At 44.6% G+C, this 19019-nt stretch overlaps 1 protein-coding gene and 1 pseudogene across 1 annotated transcript; one reads left to right on the top strand and one right to left on the bottom strand.

The window, feature by feature from the left end:
• Window positions 1–332: 332 nt before the first annotated feature.
• Window positions 333–12533, bottom strand: CD74 (CD74 molecule). Its single transcript, XM_007473877.3, has 9 exons — window positions 12370–12533; window positions 5282–5454; window positions 5009–5088; window positions 4537–4590; window positions 3442–3537; window positions 3055–3139; window positions 1439–1630; window positions 1043–1123; window positions 333–855 (listed from the first exon to the last, which is right to left on the bottom strand). The coding sequence occupies exons 1-9, from the start codon at window positions 12441–12443 to the stop codon at window positions 845–847; spliced, it is 846 nt and encodes a 281-aa protein (XP_007473939.1). The 5' UTR covers window positions 12444–12533; the 3' UTR covers window positions 333–844.
• Window positions 12534–13963: 1430 nt separating this feature from the next.
• On the top strand, window positions 13964–16215 carry LOC100029197 (elongation factor Tu, mitochondrial-like; annotated as a pseudogene).
• The last annotated feature ends 2804 nt before the right edge of the window (window positions 16216–19019 follow it).

Raw genomic sequence — 19019 nt, forward strand, 5'->3', positions numbered from 1 at the left:
ACGTGCTCCTTGGCGTATACTAGCTGCTTACTCATCATTTGTTCATTGGTCGAGGTCCGATTTGACCTGAAATCTTCCGGGTCCAGCATTCTATATCTACTTAACCTCCCTGCTTTTCTCGTCAAGGATCCCCGTGGCAGTCTAGTGAAGTCTGAGGGACCTCTTTTCAGAATATTTTTTAAATTTATAAAATATATAAGATTATAAAGGGAACCACTTAGATTGAAATAGTTGTCAAAATATTTTAGGAAGCAAGTTCATGAACCCCTACCTCGCAGCTCCTCTCCAACTCTTGTTTTAGAGTGAATCTAAGAGAAGCATGACACTTTCCATTTCCTTCCTTATTTCATTTTAATGTGAAACTTCAGTTTCTTACAAGCAGATGAGATGGCAAATGGGAAGCGCTCTCTTACTTGGAGGATGCTGGGGTGGGAGAGGAGCTAGCTGTTGCTGTGCACTGTTATAGAGAAATAGGACTAGGTTGTGGAACTAGGGGCAGGTTTTCAGATTGGGAAAGGGAAGTTGATCTGTTAAACGTTATTGTCTCCCCCTGATCTCCTGGGGCGGGGGGGGGGGGGGATTCATTTCTCCATCATGGATGGGAGAGTAAGTTGGTCCCAACTCTGCCCTGTACTAGCGGTTCAATCTTGAGAGCGAGCTGGGCCCCAGAGAAAGTGGGGTGTGGGTTTCTGATTGTGAGAGGGTCAGGGGAAGAGGATAAGGAAGGGACAGAAAGATGGACGATTCCTGGGGGGTGGATAAGTAAGACAGAGCATCTAAGCAGCAGTCATGTGGTTTGCAGGTCTGGGTCAGTCTCATTAGCTCTTGCTGTTCTTGCCGTCTCTTAGATCATTGCTGGAGAGCAAAAGGAGAGGGAAAAGGTTAAGGCCTCACAACTCGGGAGCCTCACATCCATCCTATCCAGAAGAGCTCCATCCCCCACCCCATTGAGTACCCTCTACTTTCTCCCCTTCCTAGATCAGTTTGGCTGGTTGGGGATAGAGAAGGGCCTGAGGACTCCGGCCGTGCTCCCCTAACCTACCTTGAGAAATGCCCAGTCCGGAGGATGTGGGCTCCTCAGTATCCAGGGCAGAGGGTGTTGGCTCCGTGTTATCCGGGGGAACTGAAAATGAAGTGAGCAACTTGTTCTCTACTGACCCAACACAAGACTAGACCTTCACCCAACCCTAAAGTAGGTCCAGGGAGCCCAGGGGACAAAAAGCGATTCTTAAACCTGTGCTGTTACCATGTCGTGAGTCCGTCAGGACTGGACACAGTAATGAGTGCCAGATAGATGGATGGGCAGGTGAGGGAATGAGTGCTTGAATTGAAAGGCTACATGCATCAGGGTTCCTGGAGAGACAAGACTGATACACATTGACCATACAACAATGGCCTGTGTAGAAGAGGACCTCCTACCCCCCTACTGTCTGCTTACCACTGCAATCATGGCGACCACGGCTCTTGGTGTGGGGGACCTCGGTGCCATTGGGGTAGACACACCAGCAAAGGCCAGTGCTGCCATGGCACTGAAGAGGCTCATAGTTGCCATTCTCGTCGCACTTGGGGCAGAACATGCCCGGGTGGACGTGAGGAACACGGCTCGCCTCAAGCTGGCACTTGGTCAGAACTGAAGCAATAGGTTTGGGAGACACAGGGTGAGCTGGCTCAAGTCCCCACATGGGTTCCCTCCCTCAAGCGCCAAAGACTGGGGATTCTGGTTCTCAATAGGGCCAGGTGACCCAGGCTCCAAGCAGAGGTTTTGATTAGCCCAGAACCTTCCATATGAGGATCTATTGCATGGATGAGGAAGCCCCGTGACTACAGAAAGAGTTGGTTGAACCCTGACTCTTCTCTGAAAACAACAGGGATGTAGATCTTAAAGGAACCCCAAGAGTGCCTCCAGTCTGATCATCTCTACAAAATGGTCCCTCTACATATCTAGAGTATACCCAAGGCAAATCTGAAGGGTAGAAGTTCAGGATTCTCCAGAGCAGACCCCATCTTAAGCTACACAACCAGCTGAGCAGCACAGAGATTGTAAGAGCCCACTGTGGTGAATGCTTGATGATTTTTTAAAGCTAGCTTACTCATGAAAGCAAAAGGCTTTCTTCAAGGCTCATCTCCCAAAATGGCGGCATGTCCTAAGATCATTCCATGACTACAAATATCAAGTGAAGCATATAATAGAGATATACAAACTCGGGTGGCTAAAGGCCATACACCTGCTTTCTCATCTCTGGGTAATATTTTGAGACTCAATTATGTCCCTATCAGAGATAGCTTTCATGGATAGTTGTGACATGAAAGAAAAATTAGATTCTGCGTAGTTCCAAAGAGCATCAGAGTAAAGATGAAAGTTTCCAAGAGACAAGTGTTGGAAAAAATTATCTTTCCAAAAGTAGAATGGTCTTTCTGGTGAGAGTGGGTTTTCCCTTACTAGAGGTCTTTTAAGAAAAGAATGGATGGGGGTAGCTGGGTGACTCAGTGGATTGACAGCCAGTTCTAGAGAGATCCTGGATTCAAATCTTGCCTCAAAGACTTCCTAGCTGGGTGACCCTGGGCAAGTCACTTATTCCTTATTGCCTAGCCCTTACCACTCTTCTGCCTTGGAACCAATACACAGTATTGATTCGAAGATGGAAGGTCAGGGTTTTTTAAGAATGGATGATCATTGAGGGTAAGATATTTGTAGAGGGGATTCTTATACTATTTTACAGAATAGAACCTGAGACCCAGAAAGGAAAAGGCCACCATAGAACAGACCTAGCCATACAGTCTTCTCAGACACTCAGTCAACTGAAGAGTTAATAGGTTTGTGGAAATACCTTGAACTCCTACCCCCACTCCCACCCACCATTTGCTGTTTGGGAAGCCCCCTTTATCTCTCAGCCCTCCCACTGTCTTACCAACTGAGCCCACAGGGCAGAGAATTCACTTGCTGTATATGTGTGTACAGGGAATGCAATGGGGAATGAGAATGTGGGAGAAGCTCCCAGAGGTTTCTTGCTAGAATCTTCTTTACCTTCTACCCTCAGCCTCCTTCCCCAGTACCTTTCTGATAAGTCTCAGTCTTCTCCTCCTTGGGTTTCTTGCTCATTTCAAACAGAAGCCACTGGTGCATCCAGTTTTCAAAAGTCTGGGATGTGGAGAGGGAGACAGAACCACCTTTCAGTTCCATTCAGGGATTCACCAGTCTCTTATAGCAGGTAATCCTACCCCAAGGAGACGGAGAAAGGGGAGGTGGCGAGGGTGCTGCCTGGGACTCAGGGCAGGGATTTGCTCATAGAACAAGGAAATAATTTCTTTCTGATGGATTGAAAGAGATCCTCCATGGTCTGGTTTAACCTTGTCTAAAGACGTCTTTGTCCCCGGTACCCTCCCTCCGTTTCCCAGCTCTAGTTCTAGAGCCTAGTGTGGCAGGATGAGGGAATCCCTGACCTTCCAGTTCTTAGGATCCATGTTGCTCTTGAGGTGCTTCAGGTTCTCCTGAAAGCTCTTGGTCAGGTCAGGGAAAGATCTCCTGGGGTCAGACCGCTGCAAGAAGCCATGGGATCAAAGGGAAGGTTAATAAAAGGCCAGAGGGGATAGTGACCCTCCTCTTTTCCTCACTTCATGTCTAGACTATTACAACAGCCTTCTGGCTGGTCTCCCCATTCCAGTCCATCCTCCACTCAACTGCCAAAGTGATCGTCCAAAAGTGAAGATCATTGAGGGCAGCCAGTTGGCTTAGTGGATAAAGCACCAAGCCTAGAGATAGGAAGTCCTGAATTCAAATTTGACCTCAGACACTTCCTAGCTGTGTGACCTGGGGCAAGTCACTTAACCCCAACACCTAGCAGTCATTGCTTGTCTTGGACTCTAAAACATAAAAGAAGAGGTTTTTTTCATTGAAGATCATGTTACTCCCCTCCTCCATAAACTCTACTAGCTCCGTATTGCCTCCAGGATCAAATACAAAACCTGGTAGCTTTACAACCTGACCCCTTCCTATCTTTTCAATCTTCTCAGACTTTACTCTCCTCCAGTGATGCTGGCCTTCCTGCCGTTTATTTCTCAAGGACAAGCCTCTGATCCCCTGATTCCATGAAGTTGCATTAGTTGTCCCTCATGCTTAGAACTTTCTCCCTGCCTTCACCTCCTGCCTTTCCTGCTTCCTTCAACACTGAGCTAACATCCTACCTACAAGTAGCCTTTCAGAGTCCCCCTCAGGGCTAATGCCTTCCTTCCCTCCTTCACTTGAGTATTGTACCGGGCCAGTAGGGGCTTTTTTTTGCCTTTCTCCATATTCCCAGCACTCAGCACAGTGCCTGACACATAGCAGCACTCAGAATCTACTTGATTTTTCTCTTCCACTGTAGAAAGACCTGATCCACACTGGAGTCAAGTATAAACCCTTGATACTCTGCTTCTCCGAAGCAATGGGATTTAGGGGCGCTCAGACTTTGTAGGGAAGAATGGAACTCAGCCCCCAGGCTGCATGCTGTACTTTTCTAGGGGGGCTGAAAGACTGGGGCTGATAATGAAACCTCTTACCTGTAATAGGTATTTCACTTGGTCCGTGGTACTATTTCCAATCTTGGTCAAGTCCTGTAATAGAAAAAGGAAAATAGAAAGTCTAAAAATAGAGAGGAACCAAGCAACAGCCCAGAGACTGTTCTGACTCCTAAGGGTCCTCAAAAGTTGGAAGAAGAAAGAGTAGCCTCTCCCTCCTTGCAGTAGGGCCATGGAGTCTGTTAGTGTCCTCTGGGACTATCCTTTCCCTTAGGTACAAGGTCTCGGTCTCCTTGGACCCTCTTCCCACCCCCACTCAAGAATTCCTTCCCACTCAGAATCTAAATCAACTAATCTAATCAAATAGTGTTTGGAACCTCCCTAACTTTTCCCCAGCCCACCCTTGTTAACTTAGCTTTTTTTTTTTTTTAACTATCAATTCATTTGATCCAATCTTTCCTGGAAGAGGAGTGGGTAGGGGTGGGGGGCAGTGGGAGCAATGTAATGTCCTTACCATAGAGGGGAGGCTCTCAGGCTCCAGCTCCCTCATGAGCAGGGGAGTAGCCAATCGAAGTTTGCTCACTGGCATGGCATCTGCAAGAGGAAGAAAGAGGCTTAGGTCCAAGGAAGGGGCTCCGAGTTCTAGATTAGATCAAGGGAGATGGCGTTTGACCATCCCAGAAAATACTGGACCCCAGCGTTGAGCTGGTGACTTGGCACTCTTTTCCTTAAGCTATTTACTCTAGAGATATGGGGAAAAGAGAAGGAGGAGGCAAAGCACACTCACTCTTGGGAAGCTTCATCTTCAGAGCCTCGAGCTGTAAATCCCGGGAAGTGACGGTGAGCTTGTCCAGTCTCCCCTGCTGCTGGTATACAAAGTAGATGGTCGCAGCTTGGCCAGCAATGAGCAGGGCCATCAGCACGGAGAAGCCAGTGTAAAAGGCTCCCTGGTTACAGGAGCTGCAAGGACAGAGAGGATGCTCAGGCAGGTGGGAGAAAATTAGGGAAGAAGGAATGTACAGGGGTGGAGCCCTGAAGATGCGAGATCACAGCCCTAAATTCAAGTCCTAACGGCTACTTGGTAGGTGATCTTGGGCAAGTCCCTTCACCTCCAGGCTTCAGTTTCATCCTCTGCAGTGCGATGAGGGTAACCTCAAAGGCCCCTTCCCACCCAGACATGTTGCTTTTCTTTGATCTTATCTTAGAATGTGGATGGAGTTCTCTTCTCTTGTGGGCCATTCTCTTCTGTGTCACTCAGCCAGGTGAAGAAAGAGTAAATCCTATACAGCAGAATGTGAAGAGGAGGGGACAAGGCAGGGTACAGAGATGAAAGAGGAACTTCCAGTCTCTTCAAAAGAAAGGGGAGGGGTAACCAAATTAATGAGAAAAGGGAAGGAAATGGAAAGGGGAGGGCTGGAGAAGAGCCTGGGGAGGGGGGAGTCAGCTCTGTGAAGAACTGAAGTCCTCAAAGAAGCAGGGAAAGGAAGCTTGTCATAACTATATAGTCTGGGGGAAATGGAGTAGCAATCAATCAGTAAACATTTATTAAGCATCTACTATGTGCCAGGCAGTGTGCTAAGTGCTAGAGATACAAAAAGAGGCAAAAATGGGTACCTTCCTTGAGGAGCTTATAATCTAAGGAGAAAGACAGCATGTAAACAAATATATACAAAGTAAACTTTATTCAAGATAAATAGAAAATAAGTAACAGAGGTAAGGCCCTGGAATTGAGAGGTTAGGGAAGACAGGATTACCTCTAAGTCCCTAACCTTTTTCGACATCATGGACCTCTTTGACAAGTCTTGTAAAGCCTTCTCAGAACTTTATCTTGTGTCTTAGAATCAATAAGAAGTATTGGTTCCAAGGCAGAAGAGTGATGAGGGCTAGGCAATGGGGGTTAAGGGAATTGATCTGTCTGGAACAGGTAGGAAGTCTCTGATGGCTCTCAGTCCATTGAGCCATCTACCTGCCCCCAGAATAATACTCTTAAATTCATAAAATATGTAGGATTGCAAAGGAAATCAATGCTATTGAAAGACAGTTACCCATCTAGATCATCTCTCTCTGTCTCTGTCTCTGTCTCTGTCTGTCTAATTTTTTTAAGACAAGCTTATGGACACCAGGCTTTGGACTCCTGGACTTAATGCTCTCTGAGGTCTCTTCCAACTCTGACATTCCATGACTGGATTAGAGAGACCACTTGGGTTTGGAGATAAGTGGCCGACCTAAGCTGTTTTCTTTTCCCTCCACAGGAGTAATCATAGACAAACCAAGGCCATAAAAACTGAAGGTGTGTACAGTACCAAAGACTGAGGCAAGGAATTGGACCCACCAAAGAGCTGGAAGCACCTCAGCTAGAACAAAGCAAACATCACTGTAGGAAATTCAGCCAAGAACCCAAGTACTGGAACAAGGGCTTGACAGGTGATGGGAACAGAGACAGAGAACCTTCCTTCCTCTGTCAGCAGCACAGAATTCTGAAATCTCAGAGCTGAAAGGGATTTTAGAGGCAAAAAAGGTTTTGTTTAGTGCCTACCACAGGGAGAGGCTGTGCTACGCCCTGGGATAGGAAGAAAGACAAACACCAATGCTTGCTCCTAAAGAGCTCATAGATCATCTAGTCCAACCTTCCAACCAGTGCTGGAGCCATCTCCCCTCATTAAAGGCCTTCAGACAAAGGCTGAGTGGCCTCCTTGGGGTGTCTTGTTTTTAAGGATGGCTCAAAATCATGGTGGACTTCCACAGATTGTGATTTCAACCATGTATTTGGTTACTTCATGGATTAACTCAACCTTCTGAACATCTCAAACACATCAACTTTTTTGGCTTCTTCAAAACCGCCATCTGCCTAGCTATAGCTGACGTCATACCTCTCTGACTCTGTTTAACTAGCTCAGAAACACTCAGATTCTTTTGTGGTTACTGTCTAGTTGGGGAGGGGGGAGGCAGAAAATACTTCCCCTTTGTCTACCTTCTAGAAGGAAAAACAAGGACAAAATCTCTCAGGGGTTGAAAAAACAAAAGCCAGAAACAGAATCTCCTCTCTTATCCATCAACCAAGCCTATTAGTGAAAGTCAATTGTTGGCTGGTCAGCAAGTGCCTCACTAAAACATCTAGAACTTTTGTGGAGGGGCCCGAGCCTGCACATGTGCAAGTTCTATGTGAATGCATCTTTGTGGGTATTCGTGTGTACGATCCACCCTTCTCTAACTCCTCTGTTTTCACTAATAAGAGCTACGCTAACTGTGCTCCCCAGACCATAGGGCTTAGGAGTCCTTCCTCTCCACTTCAAAAGTATTTGTGGGGATTATCTTAGATAGGTGTCCCGTCCGTACTGCCACCTAATCAGTCCTTGGAGGGGAGTGAGTCATTGCCTAACCTTGACTAGATTAGGCATCTTCAATGTGCCTTGAGACAGTCCAGGATTTTGAATCAGAGGACTTGAATTCAAACCTTTACTTTGCCAATCAATCCCTGCATGATTGTAGACACTCAGCCTTCTCCATTTGCAAAATAAGTTTGGACCAGATGGCCTCAGAGGTCTCTCCTGTTTCTAAATCTATGACCCTATGATGTCTAATTCCTAACTCCAAATCTCATAAGCCTAGACTCCCTCAAACCAGCACTGGAGTGCAGGAGTTGATCTTGGCTTGGTCTTTTGACAGACTAACCCCATCCTGGTCCTTTGCTTGACCAGCTTCCTAGGTTTTTAGGCATCCAGGCTCCCCCTGGAGGACAAGGTACAAAATTTATTCTGGCAGCATCCCTAGTTAGGAACTCAGAAAACTTTTTTACCTAGTAATCTATGACATCATGAGTCAAATCTTGTTCTGATTTGTCTACTTGACTAATTTCTGGGCACTTGTCCAAAGGGAGAGTGGAAGGCCTCCAAATGTTCATTTAGAAAGGGGATATGAAGGGGAAAAACAAAACTCTGTAATGGGGGAAGGGGAAGAAAGGAACTAAAGAAAACCCAATCATTTTCCATTCAGTGAATTTGGGGAAATTGGGGAGAAGTGCTTTATTTCTTTGCCTTCTCTCTGTCTGTCTGTCTGTCTGTCTGTTTCTCTCTCTGTCTGTCTGTCTCTGTCTCTGTGCTCCCTCTCCCCCGTTCTCCCTCTCCCTCTCCCTCTCTCTCTCTCTCTCTCTCTCTCTCTCTCTCTCTCTCTCTCTCTCTCTCTCTCTCTCTCTCTCCTTTCTCTCTCTCTCTCTGTGGCTCTCTCTCTCTCTCTCTCTCTCTCTCTCTCTCTCTCTCTCTCTCTCTCTCTCTCTCTCTCTCTCTCTCTCTCTGGCTCTGTCTCTCTCTCTCTCTCTCTCTGTGTGTGTCTCTCTGTGTGTCTGTCTGTCTGTCTCTGTCTCTCTCTCTCTCTCTCTACAAGGTGGTCACCAATCCTATGAGTTTGTTTCTAACAAGATGAGGGGATGTGGTTTGGAAGTGGGAGACAAAAGAGCCAGCATCACAAAACTTGGGTTTGAATTCCTAGTTATAGCAGGTTCTCCCTAATCTCTTAACTTCTCTGGGCCTCAGTATTCTTATCTGCAAAATGAGAGTGTTGTAGATGACCTGTGAGGTTCCTCTCAGCTCTTAAGCTATGATCAAAGCACTCCCCAACCCTCAGAGACCCTTGATATTCTGGCTTCCACTTGTATCTCTCAATAATTAATTCTTTACACACTTCTCCCATTATAGCCAAGCTAACTTCCTCACTAGAACCTGAGTGGAATGCAAGCTACTCTTTCTGTCTCCTAATAAAACATTTTGGGGGGCAAAGGGGAAATGTGTGTTGATAAGGGTGTGCAAACTCATCTAACAACCTCATTTGATCTTCTAGCCATCCACTTGCTTAGGTTCCATTTTGTTTTTTAAACCCTTACCTTCTGTCTTAGAATTGATACTAAGTATTGGTTCCAAGGGCTAAGCAATGGGGGTTAAGTGACTTGCCCAGGGTCACACAGCTAGGAAGTGTCTGAGGCCATATTTGAACTCAAGATGTCCCATCTCTGAGCCTGGCTCTCAATCCACTGAGTCACCCAGCTTCCCCCCTGATTAGATTTTGAACACAATCTCTGGGGAAGTGGGGAAAGTTTTTCTAGCTTGATTCTAATCCAGCTTCCTTCCTTTCCCATCCCCCTTCTCAGAAAAAAAAAAAGCCAGACACAACCCAACAACTAGTAAAAATTGTCTTGGCTTGTGACATCATAAGTTGCTAGGTAGAACCATTTCTGAAAGGCTCTTGGTTTCACAGATGACTTCAGAATAAACTGAGCAGACCTGCATTTTAAGTTTAAGGTGTTTGTTTTTTCTAAAAAAGAACACACATGTTAACTAAACATCAGTACAGAACACAGACAGATAAAATTACAATCTACATATAGGCTATAGACATTCAATTAATTCTTCCGATTCTGAGCCCAGGCTAGGGACTTAGCAGACCTAAATCAAGTCCTTTCCCCACTCTGGGTCTGTTTCCCTTTTGAAAGATGAAATGATGATGTCCAAGGATTCTCACACCTCTAGTTCCATGTAGGTGCGTTTTTTTCTAAATTCTATGTAACATTTTTCTGCGGGCAAATATTTATATGGTAAAAAAAAAATATCTCTAAAATGTCATTTTGCCAATTTTCTTATTTATAGGACATAAATATATGGATAGACCTTTTTCTATCCCTTATCCTGTTAGGAATAGTGAGGCTTTAACTCCACTGGGTTGAGAATCAGGCCTAGAGATAGGAGGCCCTGGGTTCAGATCTAGCCTCAGACATTTCCTAGCTGTGTGACCCTGGGCAAGTCACTTAAACCCCCATTGCCTAGCCTTTACTGCTCCTCTGCCTTGAAACCAATACCCAGTATTGATTCTAAGACAAAAGAGAAGAGAAGGAGGAGGAGTAGGAGGCAGCAGCAATGGCAGCAACAGAGAAAGTGGAGAAGGAGGAGAAGAAGAAGAGGAGGAGAAGGAGGAGGAAAGAAAGAAAGAAAGAAAGAAAGAAAGAAAGAAAGAAAGAAAGAAAGAAAGAAAGAAAGAAAGAAAGAAAGAAAGAAAGAAAGAAAGAAAGAAAGAAAGAAAGAAAGAAAGAAAGAAAGAAAGAAAGAAAGAAAGAAAGAAGGAAAGAAGGAAAAAGAAAGAAAGAAAAAAAGAAAGAAAGAAAGAAAGAAGGAAAGAAGGAAAGAAGGAAAGAAAGAAAGAAAGAAAGAAAGAAAGAAAGAAAGAAAGAAAGAAAGAAAGAAAGAAAGAAAGAAAGAAAGAAAGAAAGAAAGAAAGAAGGAAAGAAGGAAAGAAGGAAAGAAAGAAAGAAAGAAAGAAAGAAAGAAAGAAAGAAAGAAAGAAAGAAAGAAAGAAAGAAAGAAAGAAAGAAAGAAAGAAAGAAAGAAAGAAAGAAAGAAAGAAAGAAAGAAAGAAAGAAAGAAAGAAAGAAGGCTTTAGCTGTTGGTAGATTAAAGATAGGTAAAGATGGTTTGAGGCTAGATACACATAAGAGGAAAGTTGGTCATCTGTTGAGCTGTAATGGACACCAATCTTTACAGCCTCTTCAAACACCCATCTGCCTGGCTACAGCTGACATCATCCCTCTCCGACTCTCTGATTGGCTAGTTCAGAAACACTCAGAGGATTTGTGGTCACTGGCTAAAAGGGGCTCTTTTGCAGGGCTGGGGAGGGGTGGTTTTGTCCCCCTGTCCATCTCCTGACAAGAAACAAAGACAATGCCATTTTTGTGAGGTGGGAAGGATGAAAGAGGCCAGGACCTGAGGATTATAGCCAAAATTGGAGGGGGGAGCCCTAGGGGAGGTTTGCATGAGAATGCAAAAGAAGGCACAGGAGAGGGGAAAGAGGAAGGTGCTGGCTGGGCTTCTACTAGGGATGGAGTTTTGGAATGGACACTGATTCCTCCCTCAGGCAGCCACAACCAAAAGCTATGAGGAAGTCCCCTAGAAAGAAACCCCTAGATAAAGACCAGGTCCCTGGGATTTGAGCCAAAAACTCTGAGGGAATTAGGAGTGGGAGTAGGGAGTGGGGATCCCCAAAACTCCAAATGGAATTAGGCAGATGGAAACAGTGATGGGGAAAAAGGAGAGTCAAAGCTTTCTCAAATAGAAAACCTGTAAAGTAAGAAAGCAATTTACAAACCTGAAATTGCTACAGAAATGTGAGCTATTGGTATTACACCCAGGCACATTCAGTAATGCTGCACTACCTTTTTTTTTTAAGTGTTACCTTCTGTCTTAAAATCAAAACAGTGTATTAATTCCAAGGCAGAAGAGCAATAAGGGCTAGGCAATGGGGGCTTGCTCCACAGGGAGTGTCTAAGATCATATTTGAACCCAGGACTTCCTGATGCCAGATCTGGTGCTCTATCCACTGAGCCACCTAGCTGCCCGTAAGGATGCACTACTAACTAGGGAGGCAGTGACAGGAACAACAAATGTGGCATTGATGTGAGTCCTGGCAAGGCTACTTAATACTTCACCTTTGAATAAAAAGATTAAACTAGCCAATTATCCTGACCCTTTCTAGCCCTAAATCTATTACCCTTATGACCCACCAACCCAAACCGCTCCCTAGAACAGGAGACTGGAAAGAGAAAGGAAAGAAGAAACTCTTAAAAGAAAATCATCTGTTTGACTCCCCGTTGGGAGCACCTCACCTTCTTTTAGATGGCTCTGGTTGCCTTGAACTCCCACTGATTAGGAGAAAAATCTATTTATCTATCTGTCTGTGTCTGTCTGTCTGTCTGTTCATCTACCTGTCTATGTCTCCGTCTATCTATGCCTATGTAGCCAGGAGCTATTTCATATTGGACTAGATTTTCTCTGCCCCTTCCTGCTCTGAGATTCTATAGAGGAAGATTATAGTTTTTTCTCTTTTAAATCTCTGTACCGTTGGGATGCTGTGCTTCCTCCGAGCATGGGCTGCTGCTCATGGTTGGAGATGAGGTCTCGCTGGTCCTCCATGATGTCTGGTTTGCCCCTCAGAGAGTCTTCACCTGCTGCTACTCTGACCTCCTCGGCTGTTCTGGGTATTCTGACCCTGATACGCCCAGCCCAGCCCTTCAAATTGATACTAAAGAGAAATCTGATTCGTTCAGGGGGAAGACCAACCCACCCATTTAGTGGAAGTGAAAGCCCAAGTTGGAAATACCCAACTCAGTTCTTGGCAACCTTCTCCCACTTCAGTGGACAAGGAGGAGGGAAGAGTTCTTGGTTCAGGTGGGGAGTCCTGCCATCCCATTGGCTGAGCAGGCAGCATCACTTGTTTCTAGGCAGACTCTATCACAAGAGAGCTCTTTGAACTATTAGGGGGAAAAATAGAGACAAGGAAAAACTATTCCTACTTCCAGAGATAGCTCTAATGGGTCCCCCCACTCTGAGATTAGTGGGACAAAAAGAGGCTAACGTGACCATGAGCCACTTGTCTCAACACCTCAGTTTCCTCCTTTGAAAATGAAGGATTTAGCCCAAGGCATCTCTAAGGTTCCTTCCATCTCTGATATTTAGCACATTGTAAAGTGCTTAATAAATGTTTATTGAGGGGCTCAGTGGATAGAGAGTCAGGTTTAGGGATGGGAGGTCCTGGGTTCAAATCTGGATTCAGATACTCCCTAGCTACATGATACTGGGCAAGTCACTTAGCCCCCATTGCCTAGCCCTTACTGCTCTTCTACCCTGGAACCAATACATAGTATTGATTCTAAGATAGAAGACAAGAGTTTAAATAAATACTTAAGTGTTTACTGACTGACTAACATTTTCATAGGTTTCTTCTAGTTCTGACATTTTGTTCTGAGGTTCTTTCCAGCTCTGATATTCTGTCTTCCAAAGTTCTTTCCATCTCTATCATTCTATGTTCTATGAATCCTTTCAGCTCTGATAACCAATGCTATATGGTCCCTTCTAGCTCTGGAGTCTAAAAATTCATAGAATTTAGAGTTCAAGCAAGCTTGCAGATAATATAGCCCATCTCTTCATTTTACACAGGAATAATCAGGCCTGGAGAGGGAAAGGGAATTGACTGTGAGCATACAGATAGTACTATGACTCTGGAGCTGAAAGAAATCTTAGAAATCATCTAGATTTCTAGAAACTAAGGTCTAATGAAGTCCAATTATTTTCTTAGGGTCACCCCAATAGTAAGAACACAGCTAGGACTTGAAGTCAGGTGCTGGAACTTGAAATCTACTGTTCTTTCAACTGTGCCACATTAACTTCTGTGTCTTGGTTGGGGAAATTGCCTACTTGGCATTACAAGATGGTAGCCTAGCTCTAAAAGCTCCTCTGGGAAGGAGAGCTACGTTGATTTAGACACCCAAGGTCAGCCTTTCTTCTCTGTCACCCCCTTCCCTCCACCACTTCCATTATCCCCTCCCTTCTCCACCTGTCCTCACTCATCGTCGTGATGGCCACAACCATTATGTTACGTGCATGACCTGGGCCCACCATTTTTCAGAGCTACCAGCTGCTGTACAAGTTTTTGAAATGGGCCCCAACTTTCTAACCGAGGGCAGAAGAAGCCTTCCCTTCCCCTGGTTTTACAGAGCCTTGCTGTTAAGGCCAAGAAGACTTCTGTGAGAGACAAACCCTTTACTAATGTTGGCACAATTGGCCACGTGGATCTTGGCGAGACTACACTGACAGCAGCAATCACCAACATTTTGGCAGAGGGTGGTGGGGCCAAGTTTAAGAAGTCTGAGGAGATCGATAATGCACCAGAAGAACAAGCCAAGGCGGAATCAATGCAGCCCATGTGGAATCTAGTACAGCCACTTGACACAATAGCCATGCTGACTATGTCAAGAACATGATTACTGGCACAGCCCCACTGGATGAATGGCTGCATCCTAGTGGTGGCAACCAATGATGGTCCCATGCCCCAGACAAGGGAGTACCTGCTGCTTGCTAAACAGATTGGTGTGGAGCACTTGGTAGTGTTTGTGAACAAGGCAGATGCTATCTAGGACAATGAGATGGTGGAACTAGTAGAGCTAGAAATAAGGGAGCTGCTTATTGAGTTTGGCTATGATGGGGAGAAGACTCCTGTCATTGTTGGTTCTGCCCTATGTGCCCTGGGGCAACGGCAGCCAGAGATGGGGTGAATGCTGTAAGGAAACTGTTGGACACTCATGATCCTGTGCCTACTCGGGATCTAGAGAAGCCCTTACTGCTGCTGGTGGAGTCTGTTTACTCCATCCCTTGCTGAGGCACAGTGATGGCAGGGACTCTGGAAAGAGGAACTGTGAAGATGGGAGATGAATGTGAATTCCTGTGTCACAGCAAGACTTTTCACTTTCTGGTCAAAGGAATTGAAATGTTTTCACCAGAGTCTGGAATGAATTGAGGCTGGAGATAATCTTGGTGCGTTAATTCGGAGGCTGACAAGGAAGGATGTTCGATGGGGCATATGGTGATGCTTAAAAGGCTCCATTCAGACCCATCAGAAGGTTGAGACTCAGGTTTGCATTCTCAGCAAGGAGTAAGGTGGCTACCACAAGCCATTTGTGACCCACTTCATATCTGTCATGTTCTATCTTATGTGAAATTTGGCCTCTCGGGTCCTTCTACCACCAGAGAAGGAGATGGCCATGCCTGGAGAAGACCTGAAACTAAACTTAATCTTAAAACAACCCATGATCTTGAAGAAAGTTCAGCATTTTACCCTGAGGGATGGTGGTAAAACCATTGGTACTGGCCTGGTCACTAATATATCAGCTATGACTGAAGAGGATAAGGACATTAAGTGGAGCTGAGCTCAGCTCTGGCCTACTTTCTTCCATCATTGGTACCCCACTGGCTTGAGTCAAGAAACTCAAGTGCAGGAAGTGAAAAAATAACCCTCAGGCTTTTCCTGCCATCTCCAGCAATGCTGTCTCTTGGGACTAAGGGGCCTAAAAAGTGTTGTGTGAATGGTGGAGCACAATATGTGTAGTAACTTACAATTGTAGAGATTAAAAGATTAGCCACTGTGGCAAAAAATTGGAAAATGAGGGGATGCCCTACAATTGGGGAATGGCTGAAATTGTGGTATATGTTGGTGATGGAATACTATTGTGCTCAAAGGAATAATGAACTGGAGGAATTCCATGTGAACTGGAACAACCTCCAGGAACTGAGGCAGAATGAGAGGAGCAGAACCAGGAGAACATTGTACACAGAGACTGATATACTGTGGTACAATCAATTGTAATGTTCTTTTCTACTAGCAGCAATGCAATGATTCAGGACAATTCTGAGGGACTTATGAGAAAGAACACTATCCACATTCAGAGAAAGAACTGTGGGAGTAGAAACACAGGAGAAAAACAGCTGCTTGATCACATGGGTCAACGGGGATATGATTGAGGATACAGACTCTAAATGATCACCCTAGTGCAAACATCAACAATATAGAAATAGGTCTTGATCAATGACACATGTAAAACCCAGTGGAATTGCACATTGCCTACAGTAGGGGGGTTGGAGGAGGGGAGGGAAAGAACATGAATCATGTAACCACGGAAAAATTTTCTTAATTAATCAACTAAATAAAATTTTAAAAAAAGATTAGCCACTGGCCTTTGTTGTCTTGGGAAGGGAAAAAAAAAGAAATCTAAGGTCACTAGAACTTGTCTGGTCCTTGGATCTTCAAATTTTCAGATCACTAGAGGCTATGAGCTATTTAGGATAATTCAGCACAAAAGATTCATAAAATAGCCAGGATGCCAGAGAGCTCCAGTAGTTTCATTTTTTAAAAAACCCTTTCTTTCTGCTGGGAACCATTAGGCCACAATGCCTTGACAAAGTCACTCATGGTAGCTAAGGAGACCACAGAGTGGCCCTTGGCAAGAAGTGATTGCCCACTCAGTCCCCCTTGCATAACCCCTCTCATTAACATCTCTTACCTATGGAATTAACATGACTACTATTCACCCCCCCCCCCAATCTCAGAAGGAATAATACAAGAGCAAAATACCTGTACTCTATTTCTCCAAAACATCACCAAAAGATCAGACCCTCAAATCCAATCCCAAAAGACTACCTTGGGTTGACTTTTACTTAGGTACATAATTCCCAGTAAAACCATAGCTACAAGCCAAATCCAGAACTTTCCCACTCACAGAAATTTATTCTCATGAAGCCAGAACACAAATCAATCATAAAGACCCATACAAAATGTGCAGATACACCAAGCTTCATCATGCCTCAGTATCTTGATTCTTCCCCTTGAGAAACTCCCTAGTAGATCCTGAAAAATAATCAGTCTAATATTAAGTCTGAATTGTGTTCTCAGTACCTCTCAACCTCAATGTTATGATTGTTGAATTGTCTTTAAGAATTTCTGATTGAGGGGGCAGCTGGGTAGCTCAGTGGATTGAGAGCCAGGCCTAGAGATGGGAGGTCCTAGGTTCAAATCTGGTCTCAGACACTTCCCAGCTGTGTGACCCTGGGCAAGTCACTTGACCCCCATTGCCTAGCCCTTACCACTCTTCTGCCTTGGAGCCAATACACAGTATTGACTCCAAGACGGAAGGTAAGAGTTTTTAAAAAAAAAAATTTCTGATTGATTATTTCTTTTTATTAAAAGTAATAAGTAAATTTCCTTTATTGTAAGCTCAAATTTCTCACAGGGTAATGAGAAAATTAAGTCACCTGTGATGAAATCATTGTGTGAAACCTTTATTCTGTAAAGAATCTATAATCCCAATACAAGAATATAGAATGTTAATCAAGTGATTTGTTAAAAGCTAATGTATCACTTTTCCAATTATCTCTATTTAAACATGTGTGTTAGGTAATGTATCTGTGTGCCAAAAAAACGGATATAAGAATAAACACCAGACTTTGGGATGGCAGAGCAGCTATCGAGTGCAAAGCATGCCCATGGCCAAAAAATATACAGCTGCCTTCCATTGTTATTTTCTTGACTGACCATTCACCACCTATTGGGAATCCCTGGAGTTGTGAGTGTGGCAACTTTCCATCTTGGAATCAATACTGTATATTGGTTCTGAGGTAGAAGAGCAGTAAGAGCTAGGCAATGGGGGTTAAGTGACTTGTCCAGGGTCACACAGCTAGGAAGTGTCTTGAGGCCACATTTGAACCCAGGTCTTCTCATCTCCAGGCCTGGCTCTCTAACCACTGACCCACATAGCTGCCCCCCTCCATGTAGTTTTTAAGTACTGGGGCCCCTTGCTGCCTTTTCCTCCAATAGGAGAGGCCTCTGTTGGCTCATTGGAAGAGCCTCTTTACAAGGTAGTGAGGGAAATAGAGAGAAAGTAAACAGAAGAGAGAAGTTCAGGGCATCTAGGATATTGTCAACCCCTCAGTCACTTAGATCTGACTGAATTTGTGTTGAGGACTTGCTCCTTTCCAGGTTGATAGGAGCTCCTAAAGAACCAAAATGGGTTCTTTCCACCTCTCCAATATCCTGCTGGTTTTAAGTTACTAATTTAGATTTTTTTTTCATTCTTTTGGTTCTGGAAGATCTATGAGCAATAGGAGTCTAAATTAGTTCCTAGGTAACCCTTACCTAGGGGCAGCTAGGTGGCCGAGTGGATAGAGCCCAAGGCCTGAAGTCAGAGAAATTCATCTTCTTAAGTTCAGAACCAACCTCAAACATTTAATAGCTGTGTGACCATGGGTAAGTCACTTAGCCCTATTTGCCTCAGTTTCCTCATCTGCAAAATGAGCTGGAGAAGGAAATGGCAAACCCCTCTAGTATATTTGTCAAGAAAACCCCAAATGGGGTCACTTAGAGTCAGACATGACTGAACAACTCTAACCTGGACAGGTTGCTGCCAAGGGGCAAAAAGTGGCTCCTTGATGTCCATCCATTGGGGAATGGCTGAACAAATTATAGTACACATTGGTGATGGAATACTATTTGCTATAAGAAATGATAAGCAAGATGATTTCAGAAATAGCTGGAAAGATCTGCAGGAAGTGATGCAGAGTGAAATAAGCAGAACTGGGAGAACATTACAATATGCTGTTATAACAGCAATATTAGATGATGTTATCTAAAAACTTGTCTACTCTCAGCAATGCAATGATCTGGGCAAAGCTGAAAGGCATGCTCTCCACCTCCAGAGAAAGATCCTCAAAGTCATCTTTCACACCAGTGTAGCTTTGGTTTTATTTGGGGTTCTGGTCTTGTCTGAGTGTGCTCTTACAATGACCATTATGAAAGTGGGTTTTGCATGACAATAAAAAGGGGGGGAGAGAAAGGCCCCTTGCTTCCCTTCAGCCTTCTGTTAACTATGTGTCCAAGATCCATTGTAATCTTCTGGAGGACACAGATCCTCCCATTTTTGTCTTTGGGGCACTAGTGCTTTGCTCATATTGGGAGCTTAATAAATGTTTGCGAAGTTCAATGGAGGAACGATGCTCTGCTGCTCGGTGAAAGCCTGGCACCACCTCTCCAAACTTAAGTGTGGCTCATGTCCCATGTCCTGGCTGGCCGCTTCCACTGTACACATTCAGATCTTTAAACATTACCATGTATATGGGATGGGGAAAGGTCTTTCTCTAACCCTATGCCCCACCCTCCCAAGTCCT

The sequence above is a fragment of the Monodelphis domestica genome, chromosome 1, assembly GCF_027887165.1.
Source record: "Monodelphis domestica isolate mMonDom1 chromosome 1, mMonDom1.pri, whole genome shotgun sequence".
In the NCBI taxonomy this organism is placed as follows: domain Eukaryota; kingdom Metazoa; phylum Chordata; class Mammalia; order Didelphimorphia; family Didelphidae; genus Monodelphis; species Monodelphis domestica.